The following is a 15,923-nucleotide window of genomic DNA, read 5'->3' on the forward strand; positions in this document are numbered from 1 at the left end:
CCTTGTTCGAGAATTTTATGGGCCTTTAAGTCTGTGTCCTTCGGGAAGCCAGGCAAACTGACTCAGAGATGTCATCTCGCTTTCTCTCACATGCCTTAAAAACATTATAGATATTTGCGTGAAGAGGAAACCGGGGATTGGCGGAGAAAAGGAGAAGCGTGCTGTGACCAATGTGAAACAGCATCGCTGAGTCTTTTGGCACATTCATACAATGCATATTTCATAGAAGCTACATGCACGGACACACACAAGATGACGTATTTTTTTACTGTGCGCACGTGCGTTTGCGTGTGTGTGCGCACGCGTGTTTGAGTGCGTGTGCGTTGTGTGTGTGTGTGTGTGTGTGTGTGCGCACGTTACACATGTGTGTGCGTGAAGCTTGTGCGTGTATGTGGGCGCTCTTCAGATGAGCCCTCTGATTAAAGATGCTGTTGTATCCAGTTTTACACAGCTGTCTCCTCAGTTTCATCAACCGGTAAGTTGAGACACAGATGAGATACTGCATTTCATAACTCATACTTTTTTTCAAGATCAATAGGAACCGCATATAGTCATCATGGCGAAATCCAACATTTTTAGTGTCATTGCAATCAGGTCATTTATATTTATTTCAATGGCTAAACTGCGTGAGTGAACAGTTGCGTAGTACCCCAAAAGATCCAGCAGATGGTACTATAGTGAAAAAAGCTGCTTCCGAGTCACATTAATATATTCATTCATTCATTCATTCATCTTCCGAGCCGCTTGATCCTCACTAGGGTCGCGGGGGGTGCTGGAGCCTATCCCAGCCGTCTCCAGGCAGTAGGCGGGGGACACCCTGAATCGGTTGCCAGCCAGTCGCAGGGCACACAGAAACGAACAACCATTCGCACTCACACTCACACCTAGGGACAATTTAGAGTGTCCAATCAGCTTGCCAAGCATGTTTTTGGAATGTGGGAGGAAACCGGAGCACCCGGAGAAAACCCACGCATTAATATATTCATTTTATAATCGGTTTTTGCAGACAGTCTGTCTTCCTGCTGACTCTGCCTGACCCTTTTCCTCCTATGTGGGATAGAAGATCCAAGGCAAAAAGGTAAACCTAATAATAATAATTTAATAAAAACCTTTGCTTGGATCATCCATCCATCCATTCATTCATTTTCTGATTCGCTTATCCTCACAAGGGCCGCGGGGGGTGCTGGAGCCAATTCCAGCTGTCTTCGGGCAGTTGGCGGGTTACACCCTGAACTGGTTACCAGCCAATCACAGGGCACACATAGATGAACAATCTTTTGCCCTCACACTCACACCTTGGGACAATTTCGAACGTTCCATTAACCTGCCATGTATCTTTTTGGAATGTGAAAGGAAGCCGGACCACCCAGAGAAAACCTACGTAGGCAGGGGGAGAACATCCAAACTCCACACAAGAAGGCCGCAGCCGGAAGCAAACTCTGCACCTCAGCACTGTGAGGCAGACGTGCTAACCAGTCGATCTCCATGCCGCATCGATTCATTGCATCAATAAAGGCATGTTTGACCTGGGCCTCCACTCACTCACTGCTACTCATTCATTTTGCACGCGAGCACACACACACACACACACACACACACACACACACACACACACACACACACACACACACACACAAACATAATGATGTACATTCATCCAATCGCTGCACTGAAATGTACGTACACACTTACGCTAACTGTATAGACACCTGCTTCCCATTAGACCAGTGTGTTGCATGGAAGTTGAATGGGATTGTTGAACACACACACACACACACACACACGCACACGCACACACACACACACACACACACACGCACACACACACACACACACACACGCACACACACATTCATCCATTTGCCCCCTTTTGTTGATGCTAATTACACCCTTCCTGCTCTGAAACCCTTTTTTCAACAACTTCCACCTTGACCCTCTGCCTTTCACTTTCTCTTTTACAGTGTGCGCTTTATTGTGTGTTGGAAGGCACTTTGGTTTACACATTCACACACACACACAATTTTGGATGCTGATAAATGTAATTGAATCAAAGCACATTTATATAAAATGATGATCATGAAATGATCAGCTGATGACTGAGATTGAAAAAAATCCTAATATTAAAAAATATTGTTTTAATATTTGATTTTTGATTTTTAAAAAAAATCCTTTTCGAAGATAGTGCTTGACTAATTTGGTCCAATACTTCTTTGTCCAGAAGGCCCACATTACATTTCAATGTCCAAACTTAATGGCAGTGTGTTCTGGCTTCTGTTTTGCACTTTCTTCCAGAGGGAGGTAACAGGAAGTGGTGCTGGCCAGGATGATGTTTAGGGCCTCTCCTTGACAACAGCAGGCCTGCTTAATGTCTGCCCCCATTTTTAGTTAGGTGGGCCCCAATCATAAGGCGAGTGATTTTAATGAGCCTTCGGTGCGGCGGCCGCACCACGCTGTGATGCACTTTGAGATGACAGTGTCCACAGCGCACCTGTAAAAAGTTAAGCGCGAGGTTGTCGTGTAGCTTCCTCAGGAAAAAGAGGCCCATGGGAGGACTTTCTCATGTCCCGCCCCCTCCCACCCCCCGCCAACCCCGAATAGTAAAAACAGGGAAACCTCACCACTCGTTAACATTATCAAATTGATGGTTTTGCTCTTTTGAGGAAAATATGAACTGTATTACTGTATTAGATACATTTCGCACTAGGACAGGACTTAGGACATATCCCTGAGTGACCCCATTGTTTGTAATGTTTGTTTTTTATCCAACCTGATACTCTTGTGGAGCAGCTGCTGTGAACGCGCTATACAGTATCAATAAAGATGTATTGTATTGTAATGCAAGGCCTCCGAAATATGCCGAAATGTAAAATATATCACTCAGTAGACCTCCACCAGGGCCTGTTGAGTATTTTCTGTTCAACTTTGTAGCTGGGTGACAGATGAGACAAGGAGGAAACCATTAAATATTGGTGCAGATCTGGATAAAGATGCAGCCTTTGTGAGCAGCCGCTTCTGGTATGTTTCATCGCACACCTTTTAGTTTTATATTTCTTGAGTCTTTTACTCAAACGGTGTTTTGAAAATAATGCTATGCGATGGTAGTTGGATTTTTGAGTTATGATTTGTTAAAGGATACTCCATGTATACAACAGGCACAATAAATGACGCATGTGTATTTGTAGTTGAACATAGCTCATGTCATCACTGAAGGGAAGCAGGAAAGTGCATTTATGTAAAACATCGCTGTCATTCATGCCTGGCACGCCAACACACACACACACACACACACACACACACACACAGACATCCTGGATATGAAGCCTAACTAAACATGATGATTTAAGATATAGTGACTTTTAGAGCACGTAAACACATTTCCTTCGCCATAGCAATAGTAAGTGTGCACAAACATACCCGCACACAACCCCCCACGCCCCCACACACACACATTGGGTTGAATGGTTTTCAAGGTGTCTGTGAGGCCTCACACTGACCTCCTTGACACACACACACACACACACACACTTGTCTCCTCAAAAGTGGCTGATGTGGAGTGGTATCAACAAGCGGTGTGATGCTTCCTGCAGATTTATTCTTGAACTCTGTTTCTTATAAAGAACGTGTAAATCCAAGACAGGCATCTGGCAGGAGCGTGTGTGTGTGTGTGTGTGCGTGTGTGTGTGTGTGTGCATGTGTACGTGTGTGTCTGTATGTGCTGCGATGTCAACAGAACAATCCATCAGATATACAGTACATTTGATGATGATCAGGCCTTTCCGGGTTTGACAAGTGGAGGGAGTTAACGTATTTTACAGATATAAAGTGAAGGAAATACAAAATAGAATCAATATTAGATATGATTGATCTGATCATTTTATCATTGATGATAAACATTTTAAAAGGTTCAGTGTGAGATGAGTTACTGACTGATTTCATTAGCGTGAGTTAAGTTAGCTGTCGCGTTCGTGAACCAGTTAGTTGTTGGAGAATGTCAGTTATGTAGTGCGTTAGTGAGTTGGGGAGTTACAAGCTCCTCACTTGCCGTACTGTGAGGTGCCAGTTTCAGCCTCAACGCATATTGTAGGAAACTAAGCGTCGTCTAAGGTCTAAAAATTGCAATCAATTCTCACAAAAATGTCTGTTGACACATCTATTTATACTCACATCAGTTTTTGAAAATAGTGCACCGATCAGCCCAATATCACGGATTAGCGTTTTTCTTTTCCATAGAGGCGCTCGCAACAGAATCTTACGCCGCTACATGATGAAAATACTTTGTCTATAAAATTTGAAGTATTGTGGTGACATTATCAGAAGTTGATGTCCTTATAAAAAAGTGGAGGGGTGGAGTCAAGGAAGTAACCAATTTAGATTTAGTGAAAGAAGTTGCAGATGAAGGACTTTACCTTGAATTTGCCTTTACGCTTAGCTTGCATTGGAGCAGAGGGACCACCGGATGCAGCCGATGGATCTGAAAAACAAAGCGGTAATTGGAAGCCGTTTTGTGACGAATGAATGTAGAACGATTTGATGCACATCCATCTGGGAAGATAGCCATGACCCGAGAGAAAAGGAACTTCCTAATTGCCTCCTTACTCTTCTACCCTTCTTCATCCTCCTGTCCTCTGGAGAGGACAAGCACAGGAAACACTTGTTAACAACCTGCTGCTCATTAGTCAGACAATATAAGCACTTCAACTTCTGTTTGGGAGAACGTCATCAGCTACCTCTACACAAAAGATGATTTAAAGCACTGCTTACTGTAATGGATAATTCATGTTTTTTTTTGTGCACTGCAGGTTTCCACTCGTAGGTTACTTTTGTGCTAAATACATTCAAACGTGTGCAATGATTTAAACACAGCGCCAACTACGATGAGTTATTTGCGTAAATGGTGAATGCCCAACAATGTGAAGTGAAAGTCAGTAAGGCCATTGCTAGCACACCATGCTAAGTGTATTGGCAGATCCATCAACCACTGAGATGACTGTAGCTTTATCTTCGGTTCTTAAGCAACAATAAAGGTTCCGTTTATACATTTATTAAATAGTTAACTTAAAAATCAGCTTTATTTTAAAATCGTGAGCGAAACGGATTCCTCTTACACATTTAGTCAGATTGGCATTCGCAAGTACAACATTAGAGATGTCATAAGAGATCCACCATCATAAAATCCACTAAAGTCGTGTTCTGATGATGACTTATGGAGTCTTTAAACGATATCTGGATTTTACAGCCGGTGGGGACAGCTAAAGCATCGCATTCTTAAGATAACGGATTTAAAATGTCAAGTCGAGTTAGCAAAGTTCAAACTGTGACAATCGACAGTTTGCTGTTTATGCGTTTCTTGTGACTGTGTGTGTCTTTATTGGCTCTAAAAATATATAATGACTCAAACCACCCCGTGCTGATCCCAAGTCAGCACCTTCAACTTAATTACAGACATTCCCCAGCATCCATCTTCATGTAGTTTGCTTTTAATTCTGACCTACCAGCTCACATAGAGCTGCCACCCATGCAGCTGACAAGGGTGGTGGAGGACTTGGGAGGGGAGGGGGGGGGGGGGGTCCTAGAGTGGGGGTATGTCCTGCCTGCTGCCCCGCCAGCTCGGGGCCTCATGCCCTTTTCTTCACGACTCGGAGCAGGGCCAGCTGTATTCTGACTCCAACCAATTTCCTTGCAGTCTATAAAGCTGTCAATCAAAATCATAAAATGGAGGCGAGGGGTGTGAGGGTGAAGGCAGTGTGGGGTGCAAAGATGGGGGCTATAGGCCACATGTTGGAGCAACCTTAGATAGACGGATGAAATAATTCTGAGGGTACAAAAATTTTAAATAATGAAATATAATGTAATTATATTATACATTATGTATAATTATTAACAGACTTATAAATAAAAATTTTTTTTATAAAAGAGTGGTTAAAATACATTAATGTGGTTTGTGTAATTCAAATAAAATAATATATAACCAACTTGGATAAGGGATGGATTAAAATAAATCAAAATAGATAAATAGGCAAGGACACAAATTTGAGTCAGAAAGTAAATATATTAATTGATCATTTGTAAAACACAGTTTTTTGTGCTCATCAAGTGTGGGTAAAAAAAAAAAGAATTTCAAGGGATCGAAAAATACTTCACACATAACTTACAATACAGTAAAAATGATCAGTTTTAATCTGATTTAACTCGTTTCATCAAAACTTGAGGAATTGTTTGCATTTCAAATATTGCTTTGTTTAATGACGCCATCATCTGAAATTTTCCATATATAAGTATATGGAAGCAGTCATGGTGAAGCAGTTAATACAATTATTTTGATAGAAGGGTGAAAAAAAATCATACATTTGAAAAAAGATCTTTCCTCATATTAATTAATAAGAAAAATAAAAAAACACTGCAGTCCACATTTTTTGCAATTCCTTGTTTATTATTAAAGTTAAACAAAGACACAAATAAGTTATAGTTTCGATTTTATTAGTTAGAATTCTATCAGTGTTTGAACATGAATATTTGGCGGGCTAGTACAATGTTCTACTTGGATGGCCACGCACGCGCACGCACACACTCACGTACATACTCAGACATACATGCGCGCACACAGCTGTGTAATACTGAAAGGGAAGTGTTGATGTTGTGTGCACCTTTCCCGCGGTATGGTACTGTATAACATTCCATATAAAATCTTTCATATATACTTCTGTCAAAATAGCCTTGACCGCTACTATGTACACTACAAAAATAAATTTTCATATAAATAAATTATATGGCATACATTTATCTTTGTAACGGAACAACAGCATACATCCAAAATGGCAGTCTGGAACAATTGCAAAACAAAACGCTAAGAGCTATGATGACCTGTAGTGTAAAAATGTTATATCATCTTTTTTTTTTTAATCCTCCTATTTAACATTAGTAAGCACTTTATACAGATCAAAACAATAAACTGTAATAGTGTTTTTTTTTACCTCATAAAAATCCCTGCATTTGTTATCCACTGGCATCACAACAAAAATGACAAAAACATCTTATATTACAAAAAATATATAAATATCACAATTGACTGTTGAGAACAAACAAACAAAACATATTTCAAATTGAATAAAATAGTTGCCAGCTATGATTTTCTCTTCCACTGCCAATATGACACAGAGAGAAAACAAAAAATAATTGAACAACCTTGTTCATGCAAGCAGCTGATTGGACAGACGACAGGAAGTAAGAGGACACACACACACACACACACACAGGGGTGGGGTCCACTTAACATTGTGATGCTAACTCCAGTTAAGTGATAAGAAGGGTAAGGAATAGGATACATACACATGCTAATATGCTAAGATGATGAAGCATTTAGCCATTAGCAGGCTAGCGGGCTAACTAGCTTATTGTTTGGCCTAAAAGGAAACAGAAAACCTACATGAGGAAAGTTGTTGCTATGAGTTGAGTTATAGTTGATGGCCTGGATGGGCCAACTTGTACAGTATGTTATGTGAATATTTAGCTTATCGGCTAGGCTAGAACCAAAGGAGGGGCTAACGCCCCCACCCGTTTGTTTGGACCCTGTTCCAGAACTTTCTGAGGTGGTTTAAGGAAAGAGAAAAAAAACTATTTGTTGCCTGCTAAGGTGGTCTACAGTACAGGTGGGGAACATACGGCCCATGGGCCAAATAAGAGCACTGATACGACCTTTTTTTAAGTTATTATCATCAGCTAATTTTTTTTGTCTGTCACTTCACAATGTAAGTTAACAATAGAGGTCAACAAGTGTGTGTACACACTGTTTTTCATTGAGCATGTTGTCAAAACAGTAAATATTTTTTTTCTAAGAGTCTGTACTTTTTTTTTTACAAAAGAACAGGAATTGAACCAGTACATCTACGTTTAGTCTTTTTTCCCCAAACACAAGTGCCTGTACTACTTCTAAAGTACAATGTGTCGTGTGACTACTTTTGCGATTTCTGGCCCTTGGAGGACTTTATAAAAACTTCAATGGTTCCCCACCTTTTTCCTACAAGAAAAAACAAACACATTGGTAAAAGAAGCTGAGTGCACAAACAGGTTCCAATGTCGAGGCAGTGACTTGGAAAAAAAGACCAAAAAAAACAGCTAAAAAAAAAGAAAAAAATCTTCATATCTGCTTGTCTTAAATAGCACGCATAGCGTGTGGAGTTAAAAACAGTCATTGTTACAAAAACTACCACAGGTTTGTGATAAAAAGTCAGAATTGAACATGCGTACCTTTGTACAAGTACAACCATCATCATTCATATACACGCACGCACACGCACACACACACGCACACACACACTGAACTGAAGGATATGGTCTTTTACCAAGGATGTCAACAGTATCATAAATTCCGCGATTCAAATTATTATATTCGAAAAGAAACCTAGGTACGATATGTCACAATAATGATCTACTACAAAACATCCATCCATCCATTCATTCTCAAATTTGCTTATCCTCACAAGGGGATGCTGGAGCCTGTCCCAGCTTTCTTGGGGCAGTAGGCGGGGGACATCCTGAACTGGTTGCCATGGTATTTTCAATTACATTCAATAATTTCATTGATATTCATTTATGGAGCTGATTTTCTTCCAATATATCAATTATAGCAGAATGTATTAAAATAGCATATCGCTTACTCGTATTCCTTCCTCCTTTCCTTTGTACTTCCTTGCATAGTTCAAATGGGCCAATATATTGTGATGGAAGACACACACAAACACGCGCGCGCACACACGCACACGCACAAACACACACACACTCACACAATGGCAGTCCAAGTCTGTTAACGTGAGGACTTGCACAACTTTCTCCCCTTAGTAACAAAAAAAAGGAGCTAATTCATTTGTCCCTATGTACATATGTATACATCTTTTTAAATATAGATAGAAATATTTTAAGACAAGAGACCACCGTGTTACAGTAAGAATGAGCACCATGAGGAGAAGGCGTAAGGACCACGGGCGAGGCAGGCTGAGCCATGCTTTTAAAGTCCATCTTTGGCCGTGACAGGCACAAACACACTGCAAGACAAAAATTGGTATTAAATATTATTTAACAAAGGTTTCCTATGAATACAATGTATATGGTGACAAACCTCAGCTGGCCCGACTGCCACTGCTGCCGTCAGCTGCCTCAAACTCCAGATCCTGGAGCTCCATTGGCTCCACCGCGCTTCCACTGGCGCCCGTGTGGAGGTCTGCAGGCACGTGGGGGTCCTGGAAGGAGGGTTGGGGCTCCTCCTGCCGGTAAGTGTCTGTCGCAGCGTATCCCGGGTAAGAGGAGCCAGGGGGATGGACGGCGACGGTGACGGAGGCCGACGCAGTCACCGTCGTGATGGGCTGGCCATAAGTGTTGGGGTGGTGCGGAGGGGCACGCCCCCGGTGGCCCGCAAAGTGTTCCCTGTGGCCGTGGCCGCCAAAGTGGGCACCGGCCTCGGTGGAGGTTTCGAAAGCGTCCGTGCGCGGGCGGCCTGGGGGCGGGGCTTGCCGGTGTTGTTGGCCCTTGGGGTCCCTGGCACGCTGAGGAACGCTGGGCCCGGGTCCAGCATTACAACCCTGAGACTGTGCAACAAAACAAAGTCAAACATCTCTTACTCATTATATTAATAATAATAATAATGATAACCATATACTTGGCTATAGTTATTTAGGAGGTGCCGATGGGCATTTTATACTTCACTGAATATTGTGGAAATTAACATTAACTTATAAGGAATTAAAATGTTCTTTTTTATGTTAACAAAAATTATAAAATACTGAATCCATCATTCCTGTTCTTTTCAACATTTGCCATTTTTTTTCCATTGACTCTAACATCCATAACATTTTTTAAAACAAAGTAATTTTCAAAAAAGTTGCATCTTCCATCTTTTTAACAAATATTTTTTAAACTTAGTTTTAATTTAATTTATAAAATCATTTTAAATAATAGAAAGATCAAATATCGTTTTCACTCTCCATTTTACTGTTTAATTAATGATGAAAAAAACCCAACCCATTTAACTAATGATTTTTTTAATGTTTTTTATGTCAGATAAATATTCTTCTTTAAGTGTTATTTACAATTCTTTATCTTTTTATTTGTATTTTTTTTTAGCTTTTTGTGTCAGATGGTAAATATAATGACATAAGGGGTTTTTTTTTTTGCTTGCGTCTGTTTTTTAAGTAATTGCATAAAATCAATTAAATTCTTAATGATCAGTGAATGGACAAACGGAAACCCACCGCGAGAGACAGTGTGATCTTACCGAGGACACATTATAGGCTGCGGGATCGGGGTGCCTGGTTGGGCGCCTGTGGCCCGACACCATCCTCCTTTCCTCTTCCGTCCTGGCTATTCTGCCACTGCTGGTGGGGAGAGGGTACTGCTGCTGCTCCTGCTGTCCGGCCTGTCCCCTATGCGGGGACGGGTTGTCGCCCGGCAGTTCCTGGTTGATGCCCAACGCAATGCTGTTGGAGCTGTACTCAGAGTCCGACGAATCTGAGGCTGCGCCTGAGGTGGCCGAGGCAGAGGCGGTGGGGCGGGGACGGACAGAGAAGCGGACCACGTGGGATGGCGACTCCGGGGTGGGTAACCTGCTGCGACCATCCACTGGAATCACCTTAAATAATAAATCGGTTAAATGTATGTAAATCATCATGGGCTGGTTTGATATAATCAGGGCCTGTATTTTTTCCTAGTTTATTTAAATGCTTACCTCAGGATAGGGTCCAAAGTAGGACAGTAAGACGGGAAGAAGGACCAGTCCATTCAGAACTCCCAGAACCGTTAGGATGGCCAACACTGCAAAGAAATACCTGCAAGCACAACCCACACATAAGCCAAGCTTCAAAAGTAGAATTAATTATTATAATAGAATTATACGATATATCTGACAAGAATGGAGTACAATTTTATCATGTAGCAGAAAGCATAATGATGTTGCTGTAAGTGCTAAGTAGTTTTACTTCATATTAACTTAAGTGGATACAGTATCTTGTCTTCGTAATTGTATGAGAGTTGGGAATGTTAAAATCTTACTGAAAAACAAGGCATTAAAGGGGAGGTCAACCCAGAAAGTGTCTTTACAATCATACGTTTTATGCAGCTCTACTAGTCTTACAGTGGCATTCCGATTCATGTTGCGTTTGTGGAAAATGAGTTAAGCAGTAAAATGCATTTGTTTTTGTCCGTCTCATGGGACGGACGGCCATTTTGCCACCTGCTGTTGACTAAAAATGACCTCACAGTTGCTAAGGGCTCAGGTAACAACCAATCATGGTTCAGCTTCAGAAAACAGGTGAGTCGTAATTGGTCGTATGAATCGGAATGGAATGGAGGCGCATAGAACATACTTCCCCTTTAACATGAATAAAGGTTTTAGAAAAGCGAACTTGAAGAAAAAGTCACTTCACAAGCACAGCTTTCAGAGACTTTCCGGTATTTTCTCATTTTAAAAAACACATTCTAAAAAAATTGAGTTTCACAAATAAAATTGTTGACCAGTGTCACAAAACGTGGATTAAATTTTGCAGGTTCCACTGTCATGCAAACATATTTGTGCTCATCCGAAACATGCCAATTCTATTATGAATTAAAACACAGCAGACGCCAACAATTACAACAAAAAAAGTTCAAACCACAGACATTTGAATTACCCCCAACAACTACCACTCACCACATAAACTCATATACACTGAACGCATCCCTAAACATGGAGGCATGCACTTTGTGTAATTTGACAAAAGAGAAATGTACCTGATGTGATTTTTAAGTCCGGCTAAAAGAGGGTTATCGTTTAAGATGCCACAGAGAGAAAAGAAAAAGGAAGCATAATTAGCCAGCGCAAGTTAATTCAAAAAGTGATGTGAGCGGTTGCGGGCGGGGGTGACTGGGTTTAAGGGCACTCGCTCTTGAGCATGAGTGTGTGTGTGTGTGTGTGTGTGTGTGTAAGCAAAACATGGAGAAAACAAAGCAAGGAAGGAATGTGAAGGGAGGAGGCAGTGGGTAAAAGAAGGGCGATGTGGGGGCCTCCCTCTCTTAAGAAAGTGAATGGAGTGAGGGGTATAGAATTTGGAAGCCAGAACAATTTAGTGGAGGAGGAAGGACTAACTTTCACTCACAACCCAGGCTGCATTTAACTCCTCCCAGAAAAACAAAGTTTGTCTCTTAGTCAACAGTCCATCACATTGATGGGAGTTCCTTGACATCAATATACTACTTTCCTAAAAGACAGAACTTCTGAAGAACACAAGAACTGTGGATTGGAGGTTTTCAACTAACAGCTGATATTTTGAGCCAAGAGCTAGGAATCGTTTTCAGAGGGGGGGAAAAAAAACTGCAATAGGTAGATTAGCGAATAGTGGATCTTGAATATGTGGGGGACTACTGTAATCCAAACTACAATTATGATTGTGGTCCACACCATGTGGGGTAAAGGCGACATCACCTTGAGGACGTGCACTCGCGTAAACACTCGTGTCCATGCGCGGCCCACATACCGGGACACAGTGCCCCTCATGAGCTGTTTAGAGTGAAAACATTCACAGAGCTGACGGGAGAAAGTCAGGGAAACACTCCCAGCAAGGAAATACGAGCGGGGCCTTGTTGTTACTGCGCCGTCTCGGGGCGCTGCTTTTGTTTGCTCACACAACAGCAGATCCTTCCAAATGGAGGCCCAGAAAGCCGAGCACGCCGCTGGAGGTGAGGAGAGAAGTGATCGTGAGGCCTCGCCTTTGTGTGTGTGTCCCGGCTGGCAGGCACGCCATCGCTGACCCTCATGATTACAAGGTCAGAGAGCAGGTTGGGGGAGGAGGGCAGCGTGGACGTGCGCGCACATGACTGAAAATTGCGTGTTTGGAGGTCACGTGGACCTCTGCGTTGGTTTTTCTTAAAGGAGCAGGCCGCGCAAATTACATGGCCAGCGCGTGTTGCGGCTTCACGCAACCATACGTGAATGTTAAATTACTCTCCGACTTCACTAGAAATTTCTTCCCTCTGGCCGTGCGAACGTTTAGAATTGTGCCTCATCTTCGGCATCAGTTAAGCCACTGCCGTTGCAGACTCTCCGCTTACAAGAGCGCACACGCAAAACAAGCCACCAACACAGAGCCCCCACAGTGCGTCGGCTTTAATTTCCACTTCTCCAGGCTTTCCACAGCTGCGCTCTTTGCCCCCCTCCCACCTGGTACCGCCCCCCCATAGCACCCTTTGCTTATAAATGTCTAGCGAGGGTTGTTAAAACTCACTGAAAGAGATTTCAAAAGCCAGAGAACTTTCCTGCTCTTCCAACAAACTCCCCGCCGTCATCTTTTCATTTTGCATCCACCCCCCCCTTTTCTCCCTCCATCCTTACTTCACATGACCTTCAACTCTTCATCTGTCCCCTGGGTTCCTTTGTCCGAACATGGCAGTTATGGGAGACACCAAAGCCAATCACCTCAGAGTTGAACGGCTAAGATTTTCTACTGTCAACATTGACTGCGATGGTATCGTGCATAAGCTGAAAGGTGTGTTCCCCTCATCCAAATGTCTCACCCATCTTTTGGGTGACTCACACACAGTTGACCAGCCAAGTTTGACACACAGTTCTGAAAAGTGTAGCGGTATCTTGACTTATGACTTGAAAAAATTGAACAAAACGTAGAGGATTAAACGTTTTTTTGGTTTGTTTTCAATTTCGCTTTATTTCGATGGGCAGTGTACTGCTCCCTCTGCTGTGCATGCGTTCACCAGCAGGGGGCACACTAATTTAATGCATTAAATCAGGCATGTCCAAAGTCCGGCCCGGGGGCCAAATCCGGCCCGCGGTCGAATTTCATCCGGCCCTCGGCCCCTGTCATAAAATCAGTGCCGTCTGGCCCGCAGGTTGGGCGCAATGGAACACGTGTTGCATTGACTGAGGTCTCGTAGACTGGTGAGTGATGTTTCATAGAGCACTGCTTCCCTCTAGTGGCTAAATGAGTAATAGCATTCATTAAATGAGTAATAGCATTTAGACACTAGAGGGCATCACTCACGAGTTAACAAGACATCACTCCGTGTTTATATTGACTGATATGTCACATTTCAAATGATCCTTGCAGTTGTGGATACGTGTATTGCTTGTTCATTTCCCTGTTGTTCGAGTCAAAGGTTTTGTGACTATTGAAAAGTCATGGTGATACATTTTATGTTTTAAATCAATCAATTTGCACTCAGGAGACTTCTGTTTAAGAAAAAGTCAAGTGAATAAGCAGTTGCATGTGATATAGCTGTTTCAAATGAACCAAAAGAAATTCTTAAGATTGTTGAAATTCAAATAAAAATGGAAATGTGAAACAGACTGGCTTACTAAAATTTGTTGAACAATATTGTTGTTCAATGTAAAGAATGTCAGCCAAGGTCGGCCCCCCCGACATTTTACCACATAAAATCTGGCCCCCTTGGCAAAAAGTTTGGACACCCCTGTATTAAATGAAATGCAAAAAAAGACTGTTGTAACTCAGTGACAGAAATATGAGTTGTTTTACGCAGAGCATAAATAATACACGTCTGTGAGTATTGTTATATCCTGTCCCACTTTTGACACCATCCGTCACAGAACTCTGACGACTAGTCGCCACAATTTAGATTTGAACCAGGGTCTCGAGTTGAAACTTGTACACTGATGACACCGGTGAACCAGGTTGTTTCACACGCGCCATGTTTGACATGTTTTCACACCACACTGACTGAATGGCTCCATCACACGCACAGCTACAAACTTAAGTCAGATCAAGGTTGAGAAGTTGTGAAGAGAGCGCTGCTTTCCAAGACAAAGGATAAAGAAAGCACAGTTGAGGAGAGACCCTAGCAATAGGTTTTAGAAAATGGTGCTCTTCAGGTAGCTGGAAAAATAAAGAGGATTAGAGAGGGGGGGGGAGTGAGCCCACATGCATGACCGGCATCTCAGGTAGATTCCAGGGCGACATGCAGGTTGAGGCATGGTCTCAGTGGTCCGCTGACGCCACACAGACCCCGATAAAGCGTTCCGTATAGGGGCAATCCTATCAGCTTACAACGTTCCGTATCCATAAGTGTTGACGTGCGCTCACCTGACGATGAAATCGAACTCGGAGCCCGCGAGCATCAGAACGCCCAGCAACGTTGAGAAGGCGCCGTCGAGCACCGGCGCAAACATGTGCTCGAGCGCCAGCACTGCCCGCTTGTGACGGTCCCCTATGGCCGTCAGGAAGGCCTTCAACACACACAAAAACACACACGTCATCTCTCACTCTTGAGCACCCGGCTGGCCGAACCTCAAAGCTATGCACAAATGTCGAATTGAAGCGCGCACCAAGGCCACGTGGACAGTAAACTCCACCCCGATGCCCACCGAGGCGATGAGGATGACCACGGGAACGGCGCTCAGCTTGATTCCCATCAGCCCCATGAAGCCAAACAGCTCCACTGTCATGAGAGACAGCACCAACACCTGCAGAACACGGAAGCCACAGCAGCGCGGTTAAAATATGAGCGTGGAAAGATTTGCTGACACATTCTGGACATGCATGTGGACTTTAGGAATCTCTTGTGTGGTTGCGGTGCAGAGACAGATGGGTGTACAGTACAGTGGGCACTTACAGATCTGTTAGTAGCAGCACATTTATTTGAAATGCGTGTGTCTGCGTGGAGGCTACTGAGAAGAGAGGGACATGACCATGGACTATATGCCATTGTCAGTGGACAGGTGAAGGTTACATGGGGCCCAAATCCTTTGAAGAAATTGTACAGGGGAGGGAACGGTGTGTGTACTGTGTGTGTGTGTGCGCGCATGTGTGTGTGTGTGTGTGTGTGTAAAAGACTGTGCCAGAATTGACTGTACACATGAACAAATTTCTATTAAAACAGTAACGCTGCCGGTTTCATTGAAGGCACACCTCCATTACATCCTTTTTATTTTCCCA

The 15,923-nt window shown here is 42.8% G+C and overlaps 1 protein-coding gene across 1 annotated transcript in view; it reads right to left on the reverse strand.

Annotated features, from left to right (window-relative positions):
* Nucleotides 1-6,456: 6,456 nt before the first annotated feature.
* ptch1 (patched 1) overlaps nt 6,457-15,923 on the reverse strand; it is a 52,827-nt gene continuing 43,360 nt past the window's right edge. The window contains exons 19-24 of the mRNA XM_052068437.1: nt 15,314-15,451; nt 15,072-15,214; nt 10,715-10,814; nt 10,265-10,618; nt 9,113-9,578; nt 6,457-9,038 (exon numbers count right to left, since the gene is read on the reverse strand). Coding sequence (XP_051924397.1) covers nt 9,114-9,578; nt 10,265-10,618; nt 10,715-10,814; nt 15,072-15,214; nt 15,314-15,451 — 1,200 coding nt within the window. The 3' untranslated portion in view covers nt 6,457-9,038; nt 9,113. The remainder of the gene's footprint in view (nt 9,039-9,112; nt 9,579-10,264; nt 10,619-10,714; nt 10,815-15,071; nt 15,215-15,313; nt 15,452-15,923) is intronic.

Source organism: Hippocampus zosterae, chromosome 6 (genome assembly GCF_025434085.1).
Source record: "Hippocampus zosterae strain Florida chromosome 6, ASM2543408v3, whole genome shotgun sequence".
NCBI classification, from domain to species: Eukaryota; Metazoa; Chordata; class Actinopteri; order Syngnathiformes; family Syngnathidae; genus Hippocampus; species Hippocampus zosterae.